At 49.0% G+C, this 17,043-nt stretch overlaps 1 protein-coding gene across 1 annotated transcript in view; it reads right to left on the bottom strand.

Moving 5' to 3' along the window:
* Positions 1 to 305: 305 nt before the first annotated feature.
* Positions 306 to 17,043, bottom strand: part of Emilin2 (elastin microfibril interfacer 2) — a 59,138-nt gene continuing 42,400 nt past the window's right edge. Inside the window, exons 5-8 of the mRNA XM_048363668.1 lie at positions 3,915 to 4,289; positions 3,032 to 3,076; positions 2,402 to 2,530; positions 306 to 1,296 (exon numbers count right to left, since the gene is read on the bottom strand). Coding sequence (XP_048219625.1) covers positions 959 to 1,296; positions 2,402 to 2,530; positions 3,032 to 3,076; positions 3,915 to 4,289 — 887 coding nt within the window. The 3' untranslated portion in view covers positions 306 to 958. The remainder of the gene's footprint in view (positions 1,297 to 2,401; positions 2,531 to 3,031; positions 3,077 to 3,914; positions 4,290 to 17,043) is intronic.

Below are 17,043 nucleotides of genomic sequence, written 5' to 3'. Positions count from 1 at the left end.
GCTTAGGAACCCAAGTTTATAAAGCTGTATCTGCCAGTAAGCCATGTAGTGGAACAGTAAGGATCTGGTCTCCTTAGCCAGACCAGACCTACTGATAAGACCTAAGGCCTCCTCTGGAGGAGCCCCTCTCCAGCTGTGGAATTGGGGTAGGGCAGCTGGCCTCTGAGCACATCTGGTCTGTTTACACCAGAAGCAAAACCCAAGTAAGTATACCTTGAATGCTGGTAGACAGTGGTTTTATAGCTGAGATATTGGTTCTGCAGTTTACATGTTAGCAATAACTAATAATGACAAAGCACCAGAAGTAACAAAGTGGTTTATCTTTATTGATACTCCCTGTCTTTGCACTTAAAATAGCGCATGTCATTCAAGGAGTCCAGACAGTCCCTGGAGGATCACCCTTCACATCAGGGGTGAGTCCCAGGCAACAATGGTGAGCTGGGCACAGAAGGGCCCAAGCTGAAAGCTCAGAGTCCCAGGGCAGTGGCTTGGGCCACAACAGCACTTCAGTGTTTAAACTTTCTCCTGCATGCAGTGTAAAGAGGCAGTTGGCTACAGTGTTGCTTTCCAGTGAAAACCAGCTATGAGTGATAGGCATTCCACCTGCTCTTCCTCGCCATCAGCAGCAGGGCACAGTCCTAGGGTGAAGCAGTGAGGCTCTGAGGGTAGCACCAAGTAGGCCCAGCCCAGGACCTCGTGCAGAGCAGAAGGCTGGGGAGATGCGAGGGAGGAGCAGAGCAGGTCTACAGGCTTCAGCAAGAGGCTTTCCCGGTCTTTCAGTTGTCCAGTTATGAGTGGCCACGTGAGCCACGTGAGGCTAGGGCGTGGCCTCACGGCGAGGTGAGGCCTTCATCCTGGGGGAGGTGGGGTGGTGGGTGCAGAAAACTAGGCCAGTGCTCGTTTACATACAGAGGTTGAATATATTAAAGATTTGAAGTTTTTACAACCCACCCTCCCCCTAGAGGTGGGCAAGGAAAGGATATAAGAAAACCCCACTGAAGGTGGAGTACATTTCATCAAAGTCTGTGTGAGCCAACCTGCCCCCAGTCACTACGACATTGACGCCATCACCTGCCTTCAGGTGCACAATGAGGTGAAATGCCCCCGGGCCCCCACATGTGTGCACAGCCCCGGGGGGGCGGTGGTACTCCAGGAACTCCCTCCTGTAGCCTGCAGTGTGCAGCTGAGCCACGCTGGCGTTGGAGACTGACAGGACCGCTTCTACGTAGGTGTCTCTCTCGGGGGTGAGGGTGGCCGTGATCAGGTAGCGCCCATCATAGGGAGCGGTGAAGATCCCTAGGAAGCAGATGGATGGTAGGTCTCTATTCCCACAAGGCAAGGCACTCTGTCTTGCACTGCCACTAACATACTCCTTGCACACTGCATTGTTTGCAGCATCGAAAAGTGAGCAAGTAACTATGGGATTAAGTGGTTTTGATGGTGGAGCTGCAGCCGCTGAGTCCACCCCGCCTCTGTCCCATGCTGCAAGCAAACCTGGGGCCAGGGCTCGGCCTGTTCCCATCCAAGGCTTGATGGGAAAGAAGATGGCTTTGGGATGGCTCTTATTGAGCACAACAGGGGCCGCCTCTGAAGGTTTATCTCCAGGAGACCCTAGCTTTCCAGTGGAAGGGCCTATCTTCCACGTGTAGGTGTCTGGCGCACAGGCCCAGGAGATTTCTACGTGCTGCAGAGCGACCATGAAGGTAGATGTATTCTACCAAAGGGCCAGCAGGCTGGAGGGGGAAGAAGAGAGTGCCTGCTCACAGGATAATGCCACCTGTGATAAAGGGACGGCTCTAAGGGCCGGGCCACCCCAGCCCTTTAATGCAAAGGTGCTAGACTCTTCCCAGGGTTTCAAGGACAGAGGGGGCCAGGGCTGGGTGTGGCTTGTTCTGGGAATTGGAGGGGGTGGAGGGCGGGGATGCAGATTACTAGTGTGCTAGCAAATATCAGTTCCCAGGCCACAACGGTTCAGAGCAGGGGCCAGGAGGAAGCCAACTTCCCTGCCTTCCGGAATGGCTTCTCCAAGTTCTGTGGTGACGTTTCACATTTCAGATTCACTGCTTTGGGAGGGGGCATGTAGCCAGGTGGTAAACAGGCCAGGATGAGAACAGCTCGTGCCACCCGCCTTTAGGAACAGCCCTGGGGTCCGAGGAGGCAGCCCTGAGGTTGGGTCATGGGGCCATTGTGGAAGGGCCTCTCCATACAGAGATGAAGACAGACCCATGCCTTTTAGCTGTTACAAAACTAACGGTATTCCGGTGGCGGAGTGTACCGATGTCCTAACTGGAAAACGCGGCTGCCCTCGCCCCATGCAGAAAGCCCCATGGCCTCACACGGGAATGGCAGCTCCAGCTGCCTGTGAGCAGGAGACAGCAGCAGATTCCCTCCCAGAACTCACCAGTGTTGGGGTTGTATACATCCCCGTCATTTACCAGCACCTTGTTAAAGAGGACGATACCCCCATCGCTGGAGAAGGGCTTCTGGGTAAGTCCGGCTGAGAAAGACACCAGGGCAGGCGCAGGAGCCCCTGCGGCAGAGACAGCAACATTGGGCCAGGCTCCCTCCGGGGCAGAGATGGCAAGGCTCAACGGGACACAATGGCCTCCCTCTGAGGGCCAGAGGGCTCCCTGGTCAGAGCAGCAGTGGTCCTGCTGGGTGCTGGACTGGCTCCCCATGCCGTGCAGGGAGAGGCTGCGTGGTTGCTTGTGTGGAAGGCCTGGGGCAGGTGCACGGCAGGGATTGTTCCAGGAGCTGCTTGCTCACTGGTGAACCACAAGAGCTGCCCCCCACACACACCCCAGCCAGCTCACTGGGACCACACAGCACACAGACCACCCTGTGGTCCCTGGGCAAAACAATTGGGGGGAGTGTGGGAGGGAAAACTTGTGTGGGGCCTCCCTGGGGGTTCAGTCCACTGCAGTCAGCAGAGGCTGAGCCAAACAGCCTGTAAGAGACGGGGGGTGGAGAGGTGGGGGGAGGGAGGACTAGAAAAGGAGAAACATCTGCCCCACGTCCGGAGCTGACATACCTGGAGGTGCTATAGGAGGCGCTACAGGAGGCGACTTGGGGTAGCCTGAAACAGACAATGGAATGTCACGATCCTATACAGCAGCTAGGTTCTCTTTACCTCTTCTTTATTAGAAACAGCGAGGACATGTATCCTGAGCTGACTTACTAGAATGGGGGTCACATTGCACCCCCCTCTCCTGTATCCCCACTAGCCTTATTATTCCTGAGTAGGTAAAAAGTCACAGGATATGGCCAAATTTACAAATGCCCCAACAAAATCAAGTCACCCAGGCTCTTTTTTAGAAAAGGCAGCTGTGATGGCTGCAGCCTGAGTGCTGAGAGAAAAACAGTACACAGTCTCCCCAGTAATGTCCTAGGCAGCTACCAGGCATCGCAGCCCGTGGCTGCCCAGCTGCTACCTCAGTGACTGGCTGCCCCCTAAGCTCAGCCTGGAAGGGTCTTTATTAGCATTCGAGCCCCAAGGCCCAGTTCCCTGTCTCTGACAGAGGCAGCGCCAGCCTGCAGCACTGTGGGGGAGTGCTAGGAGCTGTATTTCCGTCCCCGTGGCTCCCTTCTACTTTGACTACAGCACTACTGTCCCCAGAGGGTGACAGTAGTGGCGCAGACTTTCACGGCCCCTGTGGAGCACTCTACACAAGCGCAGAGCACCCTCGCTGGGCGTTTGCAGAGTCCTGGGACTCTGGGTGGCTGTTGCTGCCCTCCTGGGCACCTGCCAGGTCCCTCCATCACTCCTCTTCCATTCTATCCCGGGCAGTCTTTCTGTCTCTGGGTTCCCCAGTATCCTGGCCCTGGACCCCTTGGAAGCTGCCCCTCTCAATTTGCCCCACGGAAGGCAGGGGTTCCCACAAAACATGCCGAGTCTGCAGGTCCCCTGGGCTTACCTGGTGCTCCCGCGTAGCCCTCGGCACTGGGAATCGGAGCCTGGCCTGTCTGGCCGTCCACCCCATGGGGCAGGCCCCTGCCCGACACACCCATCCTCCCCGGAGGCCCGGCCTCTCCCGTCTCCATGATGACTCCCGTGGAGCCAGGCAAGGGCAGCCCTGGCCAGCCGGGCCAGACCAGAGGGGGCAGCGGCTGCAGGGGCCTCTGGGGCAGCACAGGCTGCTGGCCTATGTGCGGGGGGAGTGCAGGCTTCTTGGGGGGCGGCGGCCTGGGCTGGGGCGGTTCTGTGGGGGCCTCTGCAGTGGAGGGTCCTGTCGGTGGCACCTGTGGGGCTGTCTCGGCCGGGGGCTGGGGAGCTTCCGATGGCGCCTCCGCTGAGCAGGGGCAAAGCAGAAAGAAGCGTGGTTAGAATGCTGCCGGTCACTGGTTACTCTCAGGTGCCCGTGTGGCTCTTACTAGCAATGTCCTCCGAGGATGGGGGTGTGGCTCATTAGCAATGTCCCCTGAGGATGGGGGCATTGTTTCCACAGAGACTTAACCAGCAGCACCACCACCTGGGGACAGCAAACTCCAATCTGGTTTTGAGACAGGTCTCACAATGTAGCCTAGTCTGGCCTTGAACTCACAATCTCCCGAGTGCTTGAGATTATAGGCTTATACTACCACATGAAGAAAAAAACACTGAATCCATTGTTTTCTGGGGAGCAGCTCTGGGGCTCAAACCCAGGGCCTTTGGTAAGCGTGTTGGCAGGAGCTCCCTGAGGCCCAGCTGCCTGGCATTAGGCTGAAGCGGTCCTGGTCATATTGCCATAGGTCATCGCGGGAGCCGAGGAAGCCACTGTGACCCCAGCCAGGCGGGGGAATACAGCCTTTGGTACGCCCCAAAACAGCAGGCTTCACACTTCACAACTTCACTGGAGGTTCCCGCACTGGAGGAGGCCACACCACTGACCAGCCGCTGCTGCCCCTGACCACCACAGCACAGCGGCTAGAACAGGCCACACCCCCACCTCCAGAGTGCACAGAGGGAGTCCCCCAGCAGAACCTCCTCAGGCCAGGAGCCGCCTCGAGCGCTTCCTTGCCTTGGTGAGGTGGCCACTGTGACTCAGCCAGAAGCCACTGGCTGTTCCTCTTCTGCCGACCTTCCTAGAACTGCCCTCCCTGCACAGGCCCTTCCTGTGCATGAGACATCTGATAATCACCAGGTGTGGCCGAGACATCACTTAGCTAACGTAAAACTCAGCCACCAACCCAACCAGCCTGGTTCCTGCAATGCCCACTGGTCTGGAGCTGTCCTGTTTCCACTGGCCAATGCGAGCAGTGGCATTTGGACCCATGGTCAAGGTTTGCTTTAGAATTCACAATGGTCAGTGTGGCAGATCAAATACATGCTCCCCCGGCACCCCCAGAGCCTGTGGCCAGACCACCCCCAAGAAGGGCCATTTCCCAAAAACACTAAATGCCTTTCCTAGCCAGTGCTTCATGAGAGAAACCCTAGAAAAATGGTCTGTCTCAATTCTTCTAAAAATGGTACTAATTACAGTCCAGATACAGAAAAGATGTCAGACGTGGTGTGGCTGTAATAGTCCCAGTCCCTAGCAGCTTTACTCAGAAAGATCACAAGTTCAGTGCCTGCCTGCACTATACAGCACACTGTGAATCTTGAAAGAGAGACTAATCCATTCCATATGATGGAGTGACACCAAACCTCAGTTCTCTTTCAGCACCCTTAGAGATTACAGGCATTCTTGGCTCAGTGATCCAGTCGTTGCCTAGCGCATACACGGCTATGGGTTCAATCCCCAGCACTGGAATAAAGCACCACGTAGTCATTCAGACATGGGGATATCAGCCATGGCGGAGAGGAGACAAAATCACTAAGACGACATTCATTTCCCCTTCCCTGCTCAGCTGCAGCAACACTTGCTAATAGCTGTGGTCAGATCCAGGACAATCCTTCAAACTGCACAATAATGAAGTCTACTATCCAATACCTCCCAGGTAGATCTAAGCCAAAGTCAAGGTCACTCGACGTGGGGGAAAGAAGAGACTGAAATAAGTAATGAAAAAACTGTGAGAACACAAACATCAACAGCCTCCAGCATATATAAAACCCAGTTACCAAAATGCAAGGAGAGGGAGGGGGAGGAGTCAGCATAGGGTGTAGCTAAGTGAAAGACCAGCCTAGCATGCAAGAAGCCCTGGATTTCAAGCACAAGAGGGAGACTAGTCAGGGAAGGATAGTGAGCTTCTGTTTGCCAGCCAGGTAGAGTGGCACATCCCTTTAGTCAGGAGGATCCTTAGACACAGGAGTTTGCAGCCAGCCTGAGCAACATAAGCTCTGACTCAGAAAAAAAGCATTTGGCACCTGTCTCCTTCCCCACTGGCTCCGGCCCCCTTCCTAGCCCCAGACTTGTAGCTCAAGTGTGTCTCCATCACAAAATTGAAAGGACTTTTCTCCAGTCCTATGACCTGGGATGAATTGTACTTGGCAAAGTACAAGCCTCCCCCATACAAGGGCCCTGTGCTCTTCCTCTGCAATCCACCATTGTTCTCCCCGTATCCCCATCCAGACACCCACAGTCCTACTTTGTACCCCTTCATTCTCTCCTCCCTTTCTCTCCTTTTCCTACTCAGGTTGCTAAGCCCCATCTGAATCAGCCCTTGGATCTTTTGTCTACACTGTTTCCAGAATGCTCTTTAAGCATATCTCCTGCTCAATAAATAAATCAAGCAATCTTCTCTGACATTCTACTTCCCACCTCCTGCTAGTGCCATGACCTCCAAAGATGCTCTGGTTCAGTGTCTTTTGCTGGGTGTAACCTCTGAGAACACTCTTCCTACACCATTCAAACATCACCACCTTCAGGAAGTCCTCCTGGATCCACACAATAAGACTTGTGCGATCTTGGCTCTAAACTAGGAAGCACCGTAAGCAGCCAGGGGCACTTTTGGTTTTGTTTATCTTCCTTCTCTGGCTGCATCAGGGGCTGCTCAGGGCTTGGCATGAGGCCTAGCCGGTGACAGCAAGCAGTACAAGCGTTTGATGAATGAAGGGAGGCTTAGAAGATGGCAGTACATGTCATGTTCCAATTCCGGCCAGCCACTTAACTGGACTCCCTAAACCTGCCAAAATCCTGAAGGTAGAGCTGTGGCTCAAGTGGTAGAGCACCAGTCTTGAGTTAAAAAAAAAGCTAAGGGACAGCACCCAGACCCTGAGTTCAATTCCCATTACTGGTGCACATGCACATAAATACAGAAAGTTAAAACAGTGTCATGGAAAGAACACTTAAGAGTCACGTCAGGCCCTGGTGACTCACGCCCATAATCCTAGTGACTCCCAAGGCTGTGATCTGAGAATTGTGGTCCAAAGCCTGCTGTGGTAGACAAATCAAACTCTTACCTCCAGCAGGCAAAAAGCCACAGCAGAGGTGCGACTCTAGTAGTAGATCACCATACTTGAGTAAAAAAACTAAGCAAGAAGGTGAGGCCCTGAGTTCAAGCCAAGAGCCAGGAAAGGGGGGAAATCGTGCATCTAAGACTGTCCCTTCTTGAAAGTGTGACTCAGAAGAGGGACTTCCCCCAGCCAGCAGTGTCTCCGCCCCCTTCCTCCCAACATCAGCACCTCTGGCACACGAGGGGGGGTGGGGGTCCACAGGAGGCTCAGTGCCACACCAGCAGCCCAGGTGGCTGCACAAGGGTGCCCCCCCCCACTTTCCTGTGCTTCAGGGTGCCCAAGTCCCAGACTGCCTGGAGGGCAGGCACGGGGCCGCCGTGGGGCATGGGAAGAGCAAGAATTCCCAAGAAGTGGTCTGAGGGACCAACCACCCTGCCCATCTGTGGCCACAGGAGCAAGGTGTGGAGTAGGGCCCCACCCCAACATCCACCATGCAGCGAATGGAGGTCGGGGACCCCTCTCCCGGAACCGCGTGTGTTCTGTGCAGGAGGGTGGTGAGCGCTGGTGGGGAAGTGTCTAGGCGGTCGCACTTTCCCTCTGACCTCTCACTTAGAGGAAGGAACAGGGAATGGCGGCATTCCAGCACTCTTGCTGGCCTTCCTGATGGGAAAAGAAAAGGATCCAGATTCAGCCAGGTGCCGATTCAGCATCCGGTGCAGGTAACAGAGGGTGAAGTGGAACTCTAGGTAAGGGCTGACACTGGGAGCTCATGCCCGTAATCCTAGCTAGTTGGGAGACGGGGATAAGTTTTCAGCTCAAGACCAGTCCAGGGGAAAAAAATGCATGCATGAGCTGCATGGAGGCTCATCACTGAGACTTGTCACCACGGAGGCACAGTGACAGGGCACTAATGAGCCTTGAGTAAAACACACTCAGGAGAGCATCTAGGCTCTTAGTCCAAGTCCCACACTGCCATACACAAAACAAAAAGTTCATTTGACCCTGTCTCAACAACAACAGAAGAAGCTGAGCATGGTAGGACATTCCTGTCATCCCGGCTATGGCAGGAAGGTTAACAAGATCACGGTCCAGACTCACTCAGACAAGAACTCAGGACCCTACATTAAAATAACCAGGAGGCATGGTTCAAGTGGTAAAGCATCTACCCAGCAAGAGGGAAGCCCTGAGTTCAAACCTCAGTGCTACCGAAAAAATAATTAATAGGTAATATTTATGGAGTGATTACTAAGTGTCAAGCAGTATTCAATATCCCATTCGTTTCTTAGCTCAAAAACCTTTCCAAAGTTTCTGAAGAGTACTTAAAATAGCCAGGGGCTGGTGGCTCATGCCTGTAATCCTAGCTACTCAGGAGGAGATCTGAGGATTGTAGTTTGAAAGCCCTTATCTCCAATAAACTACTTAGAAGAGTCAGAAGTAGAGGTATAGCCTAAGTGGTAGAGCACTAGCTTTGAGCAGAAGCTGCTCAGAGACAGCACCCAGCCCTGAGTTCAAGCCCCAAGACAAACACACAAAAATAAATCATACTGGGCTGGGGATATGGACTAGTGGCAAGAGTGCTCACCTCGTATACATGAAGCCCTGGGTTCGATTCCCCAGCACCACATATACAGAAAATGGCCAGAAGTGGCGCTGTGGCTCAAGTGGCAGAGTGCTAGCCTTGAGCAAAAGGAAGCCAGGGACAGTGCTCAGCCCCTGAGTCCAAGGCCCAGGACTGGCCAAAAAAAAGAAAAAAAGAAAAAAAAATCATACTTAAGATGAAAATTCTTTTTCCTAGCCTACTAATCTACCATTGCCTGTGTCTTTCTGCCTTGCTCCTGAACTTGGCCACATCAGCACTAGTTTTTCCAATGAGCAAATTCATCCCTGTTCCAGGGGATTTTTGTGGTTGTTGGTAGTTGTCATGGGGCTTGAAATCTGGGCTTGGACACAACTCCTAAGCTCTTCAGTTCAAGTCTAGTGCTCTACCACTTGAGCCACAGCACCATTTCCAGTTTTCTGATGGTTAACTAGAGCTAAGTCTCATGGACTTTCCTGCCTGGACTGGCTTTGAACCACGATTCTCAGATCTCAGCCTCTTGAATAGCTAGGATTATAGGCAAGGAACCGGCTGTTCCAGGGGCTTTGAACAAGAAAGTCCCTCTGCCTACACCATGTCCCCACACAGATTTCTGCAGGACTCAAACTCCAAATATTATTCCACACCTGCCTGGTATACATGCCTTGCCTGTCATCCTAGCTACTCAGGAGGCTGAGATCCAGAGAACTGAGGCTGAAACAGCCCGGGCAGCAAAGTCTGGAAGACTTCATCTCTAATCAGCCAGCAAAAATCAGAAGTGATATGAACATATGCACAAGCATGCAGGGGAGGATTCCCACGGTGTAATAACTCCTTTTGACATTTGATAGTGTAACAAAATGACGACCAGGAAGCTCAACTACATCCTGTGTGAGGGGAGGGGATGCAAGAGGAGGAGGTGGACAAGTGGAGAGAGGAAAAGTGGGTGAGGACAGTCATGGCACTCGGTGTACATGTGTGAAAATGGAACCTGGTAACTTGCGGGGATAGGAGAAGTTAGGATATAGGAGGGCGGCCATGAAGGGGGGAACTGATCAAGATGCATTGTGCTCATAAATCGATATAGGAATTGAAACCCCTTCATACAACTACTTAACAGATAATTTTTAAAAAATTGAAAAGCAGGTCTATCCTGAACAACAGGTCTCGTGATACCAAAAAGGCATCTGCACATCCATGTTTATTGCTGCACAATTCACAATAGCCAAAATATGGAAACAACCCAGATGCCCCTCCACAGATGAATGGATCCAAAAAATATGGTACTTATACACAATGGAATACTACATAGCGTTTAGAAATTATAAAATATTGGTATTCACAGGGAAATTATCAGAGCTTGAACAAATAATGTTGAGCGAGACAAGCCTAGAACACAGAGAACAAAGGGGCATGGTCTCCTTGATATAGGGTGGGGCAGGGGGGAACAGTAGAAACCAGGTCTGCAAAACAACAAACGTCTTTTCAAATGGTATTTCCACAGGTTTGGGTCAGCGACCTTACATTATGTATCTAAAGCCAAACAACTACTAAACATAAAAAGGTCTAGAATAGACCTATCAGTGGATCACAATAGCTCAACAGCTATGTACACATGATCATATAAGATGAGGATAAGCAAAAACAACTCCAAGAGAGGGACACAGGAGGATTCTATTGTTGACGTTACATTTAAAGTTCTAGGTGAATTTCCTTTGGCATACACTACGTGGTTACTGTATATGATTTTGGTACATTGGTACTGTATATATGCTTACTTGATCTAGGAAAGGGAAAGAAAAACAAGGGTGTAAGATATCACAAGAAATGTACTCACTGCCTTATTATGTAATGATACCCCTTTTGCACAACACCTTGTCAACAAAATTTAATTAATAATAAAAAAAGAAATGAAAAAAATTGAGAAGCAGGGCTGGAGACATGGCTCAAGTGGTAGAGTGGCAACCAAAAAAGCCAGTAAAGCTGAGGTCCTGAGTTCAAACCCCAGTACTGAGGGGAAAAATAGGTTCCTGCCTCTAGTTCTCCACCGCCTTACTCTTTCCTCATTCAATCAGATCAGATCTTTGTGTAGCTGTATGTTATCTGCCTTTCCCTTTAGTGTAAAATTATGCACACAGATATCAGCACCAGAACATAGCTCAGGAGACACATGTTGAATAAAGGAATCAATCTATCATGAATTAATGAAGGGCCTGGAGTCAGGAGGGCTTAAAAGGCTTCATCTTTTAAAAGTTAGGCTCCCCCGGCGATCGGCAGACAGGCTGCCAGGAGCGCAGAATTCATATAGTGGGAGACCCCACGGACACAAGGCAACCCAGCACGGCAGAAATCGGGAACCAGGGAAGCCACCACGACACTTAGCCAACCCGTGGAGGGCCAACGGCTGCGAGGGACACACACACAAAGCAGCAAAAGTGAGTGCCCTCCCTCCCCCTCCCCCACCCCTGAGGGAACAAAGAACCCCCAAATCAGGCGGGGAAGCTCCCATCAGGCGCTGGGAAGTCAGTTTAGCAGGGGAAGGGCCCAGCAGCACCAACACCCCACAGGTTCCTGAACTGGCAGAACCCGCCCCGCCCCCTTCCCAACAGGGGCCGGGAGACGGCTGGTTGTGCAAACCCTACCCGAGGCGCCTGGACCTCGCAGACTCTTACAACTAAGACCACAGGCGCTGGTGGGCAATACCAGCCCAGCAGGGTCACCTGAGCCTGATCACGTCCCCCACTCACAGCAGAGGTGAGGTCTGAAGGTGCCAAGCCACACCCGAACAGTCGATCCCACTGGGCCCCACACATACCGCCCCCCCCAACGGACTCATGGGAGGGCGCAAGCACAACCCAACAACCCAGGACCTGCTCTGGGAGGCATATCCCGCTGAAGCACCTGTTACAGTGGACCCACAGCGCACAGGAGGGCAGGGCTCCCGGCGACAGCGCCCGCTCTGGTAGGCGTACCCTGCACTGGTGGGCGGGGCCACAGCGACAGCACCTGCTGCCGTAGACACGTCTACACAGGAGGGAGGGAGGAGCTACAAACCAAACCTGAGAAGCCATCCAGATCTCCAGATGTGCAAATCACAAAGAAACATAACTCAGTTCATCAAAGGGCAAGCCAACTCGCCAGCTCCAAAAAGCAGCACAACTGAAGAGGAGATGGAGAATAAAAAAGCAAATGAGGCCATGTTAACAGGAATGATCGAAAGCGTCAGAAATGAAATCAGAGGGGCTGGGGATATAGCCTAGTGGCAAGAGTGCCTGCCTCGGATATACGAGGCCCTAGGTTCGATTCCCCAGCACCACATATACAGAAAACGGCCAGAAGCGGCGCTGTGGCTCAAGTGGCAGAGTGCTAGCCTTGAGCGGGAAGAAGCCAGGGACAGTGCTCAGGCCCTGAGTCCAAGGCCCAGGACTGGCCAAAAAAAAAAAAAAAAAAAGAAATGAAATCAGAAAACAATTCCAGGAATTTAGAGCGGAAATCTGGAAGGACACCCAGGAAGCCAAGAAAGAAATGGAAGCAAAACTGGATACAATGCAAGCCTGCTTTAAAGAAATGGAAGCAAAAATGGATACAATGCAAGCCTCCTTTAAAGAAAATCTCCACATCCTGAGAATTGAAATGCATGAAAAAATAGATTTAAAATACAACTCTTTAAAGGAAGAAATCTCCACGATCAGAGCTGATATGACAACCATAAATAGCTCTCTGACATCCATAAACTCCGCAATTGAAACCATAACACAAAGAGTAGACCATATAGAATCCAGAATCTCTCACCTGGACGATGAAGCAGCTGACAACAACCAGAAAATGACCACACTCCAAGAAAAGGTGAAGCTTCAGGGAAGACTAATCCAGGAACTAATGGACAAAGACAAGAGATATAATCTGCGCATAATCGGAATAGAAGAAGGAGCCGAATACCAGAGCAGAGGGCTTAATCATGTTCTCAATAAAGTTATTGCAGAAAACTTCCCCAATCTCACAGGGGACCCCATCCAGGTAACCGAAGCCTATAGGACACCTGGCAGGCCAGACCCCAGGAAAGCCACCCCAAGGCACATAATATTCAAGACTACAGACCTCAAGATTAAAGAGCAAATTCTGAATTCAGCCAAAGCGAAGAAGGAAACTTTTTTCAATGGGAAGAGGATTCGAATAACATCTGACTTAACCACACAAACTTACCAAGCTCGAAGTGAGTGGAAGAACACCATCCAAGTACTCCAGAATAACAATTTACAACCTCGGATCAAATATCCAGCGAAATTGGAGTTCACATTCGAAGGGAGAACCAGATCTTTCCACACCAAAGAGGAGCTAAAGGAGTATGTGAATAAAAAACCAGCCCTACAGCGAATATTAAGAGGGGAACCCCAGCCAACAGAGATCGTAAAAGACACACAGACAGAATCAGAAAGAAACTTCAATAGCCAAAGTCCAGCAGAAATACAAGCTCACTAAAGACAAGAAAAAAAAAAAAGAAGAAAAAACAGCCCACCAAGAAAATGGAAGGAGAAAAAACACCCTTATCCTTGATCTCTTTAAATATAAATGGTTTAAACTCCCCGATAAAGAGGAGCAGACTGGCAGAATCGATTTGCAAACAAAAAGTTGACATCTGCTGTCTACAAGAGACCCACCTTACAGCAAGAGACAAAAACAGGCTTCGAGTGAAAGGATGGAGCAAGATCTACCAAGCAAACGCACCTACCAAAACGGCAGGTGTAGCCATTCTGATCTCAGACAAGCTGGACGTCTCTTTAAAGTCCACTCAAAAAGACAAAGAAAGACACTACATATTAATACATGGAAAAATCCAGAATAAGAAATCACAGTGATAAATGTATACTCACCAAACAAAAGAGGCCCGACATATGTCAAGCAAATTCTCAAAGAATTACAGAGCAAGATAGACGCAAACAGTCATAGTGGGTGACTTTAATACTCCCCTTTCTCCAAGAGACAGATCCAACACCCAGAAGATTAGTAAGGGAGCTGAGGACCTAAATAACACCATTTCCCAAATGGATCTAACAGACCTATATAGAACCTTTCACCCTACAGAGACCCAATACACCTTCTTTTCAGCAGCCCATGGATCATATTCCAAAATAGACCACGTCATAGCCCACACAAAGAACCTCAGCAAATACAAAAGTATTGATGTCATCCCATGTATTATATCTGATCACAGTGGATTAAAGGTAACCCTCAACAACAAAGGATACCACAGAGCCTATACACACTCTTGGAGGCTAAACCCCACGCTGCTATCCAACACTTGGGCCACAGATCAAATTAAAGATGAAATCAACGAATTCATAAGCCACAATGACAAAGAAAACACATCACAAAGAAACCTATGGGACACAGCTAAGGCAGTGCTGAGGGGCAAGATCATTGCACTCAGCACCCATATTAAAAGACTGGAAGCAGAGCAGGTGAATACCCTCACGATGAAACTAAAACAACTGGAGAAACAAGAAATGACAGAATCTAAAACGACTAGGAGGGGAGAGATCACAAAGATTAAAGAAGAGATAAATCTGATTGAAAATAGAAAGACCATTCAACAAATAAATAAGACTAAAAGCTGGTTCTTTGAGAAAATAAACAAAATTGACAGACCCCTTGCAAGACTTACAAAAAAAAAGAAGAGAAGAGACTCATATTCGTAAAATCAGGGACTCCACGGGAAAAATTACAAGTACACACGATATTCAAACAATCATAAGGAGCTATTTCCAAAACCTCTACTCAGCAAAAAACAATAATTTTACAGAAATGGATCAATTCTTAGAGAAGTACAAACTGCCCAAACTGAACCAAGAAGAAATAAATCAACTAAATAAACCAATAACTTACGGTGAGATACAGGAGGTAATCAAGAACCTCCCTACTAAGAAAAGCCCAGGCCCAGATGGATTCACCAACGAATTCTACAAAACCTTTAGTGAGGAGCTAATTCCAATACTCCTCAAACTCTTCCGCGAAATAGAAACGGAGGGAGAAATCCCAAACTCATTCTACGAAGCTAATATCATACTCATTCCCAAACCAGGCAAAGATCCAACAAAAAAAGAGAACTACAGACCAATATCACTAATGAACACAGATGCAAAGCTCCTCGATAAAATATTAGCTAACAGGATCCAGAAACTGATCAAGAAAATTAGACATCATGACCAAGTAGGCTTCATCCCACAGTCACAAGGATGGTTCAACATCCGTAAATCAATCAACGTAATTCACCACATAAACAGATCTAAAAATAAGAATTACATTGTTATCTCAGTCGATGCCCAAAAAGCCTTTGACAAAATACAACATCCATACCTATTAAAAGCTTTGGAGAGAACAGGAATAGATGGAACATTCCTCAAAACAATAAAAGCCATATACAACAGACCAACTGCTAATATCATATTAAATGGAGAGAAACTTAAATCATTCCCTCTAAACTCAGGAACAAGACAAGGATGCCCACTCTCCCCACTTCTGTTCAACATAGTGCTGGAATCCCTAGCCATAGCAATAAGGCAAGAGGAGGACATCAAAGGGATCCACATAGGCAAGGAAGAAATCAAGTTATCCCTATTCGCAGACAACATGATCTTATATCTGAAGGACCCAAAAAACTCAGTACCCAAACTCCTACACCTAATAAACCAATTTGGCAAAGTAGCAGGATACAAAATCAACCCACAAAAGTCAGCAGCTTTTCTGTACACCAGCAATAGACAAACAGAAAAGGAAATTATGGAAACAATTCCATTTACAGTAGCCAAAAAAAGAATAAAGTACCTAGGGATCAACTTAACCAAGGACGTGACGGAACTATTCAATGAAAACTACAAAAATTTAATAAGGGAAATCAAAGAAGACACAAGGAGATGGAAAGACCTCCCATGCTCATGGGTAGGCAGAATCAATATAGTGAAAATGGCCATATTGCCCAAATTGTTATACAAATTCAATGCAATGCCTATCAAAATCCCAGCCACATTCTTCACTGAAATAGAGAAACCAATCCATAAATTCATATGGAACAGCAAAAAACCTAGAATAGCCAAAGCAATTCTAGGCAAAAAAAGCAGTGCAGGAGGTATCACAATACCAGACTTCAAGCTCTACTACAAGGCCATCATAACAAAAACAGCATGGTATTGGTATAAAAACAGATCGGAAGACCAATGGATTAGAACTGAAGACCCAGAAATAAAACCGCACTCTTACAGCCAACTGATATTCGACAAAGGAGCTAAAAACATACAATGGAATAAACATAGCCTCTTCAACTACTGGTGCTGGGAGAACTGGGCAGCCATATGCAGAAAACTCAAAGTAGACCCAAGCCTATCACCATGCACCAAGATCAACTCCAAATGGATCAAGGACCTCAATATCAGACCTGAATCCTTGAAACTACTGAAGGACCAAGTAGGAAAGACGCTAGATAGAACTTATAGGCACAGGAAGGAACTTCCTGAACAGAGTCCCAGGGGCACAACAGATAGGGGAAAGACTCGACAAATGGGACTACTACAAATTAAAAAGTTTCTGCACAGCTAAGGACATAGCCACCAAAATAGAAAGACAGCCAACGATATGGGAAAGGATATTTACCAGCACAGCAACAGACAAAGGCCTGATATAGGTCATCTACAGATAACTCAAAAAACTAAGCCCCTCCAAGCCCAATAAACCTATTAGGAAATGGGCAAAAGAGCTAAAGAGAGACTTCACAAGAGAAGATATAAAAATGGCAAAGAAACACATGAGGAAATGCTCAACATCCCTGCTAGTAAAGGAAATGCAAATAAAAACAACCCTGAGATACCACCTCACCCCAGTTAGAATGGCCTATACTCTGAACTCAGGAAACAACAAATGCTGGAGGGGCTGTGGGGAAAGAGGAACCCTTCTCCATTGTTGGTGGGAGTGCAAATTAGTACAACCACTTTGGAGAACAGTATGGAGGTTTCTCAAAAAGCTCAATATAGACCTACCCTATGACCCAGCCATACCACTCCTAGGCATCTATCCTAAAGAGCAAAATCCAAGATATCAAAAAGGCATTTGTACTTCCATGTTTATCGCGGCACAATTCACAATAGCTAAAATATGGAAACAACCC

The sequence above is a fragment of the Perognathus longimembris genome, chromosome 15 (genome assembly GCF_023159225.1).
Source record: "Perognathus longimembris pacificus isolate PPM17 chromosome 15, ASM2315922v1, whole genome shotgun sequence".
NCBI lineage: Eukaryota > Metazoa > Chordata > Mammalia > Rodentia > Heteromyidae > Perognathus > Perognathus longimembris.
This window is presented reverse-complemented; position numbering and strand designations above follow the sequence as displayed.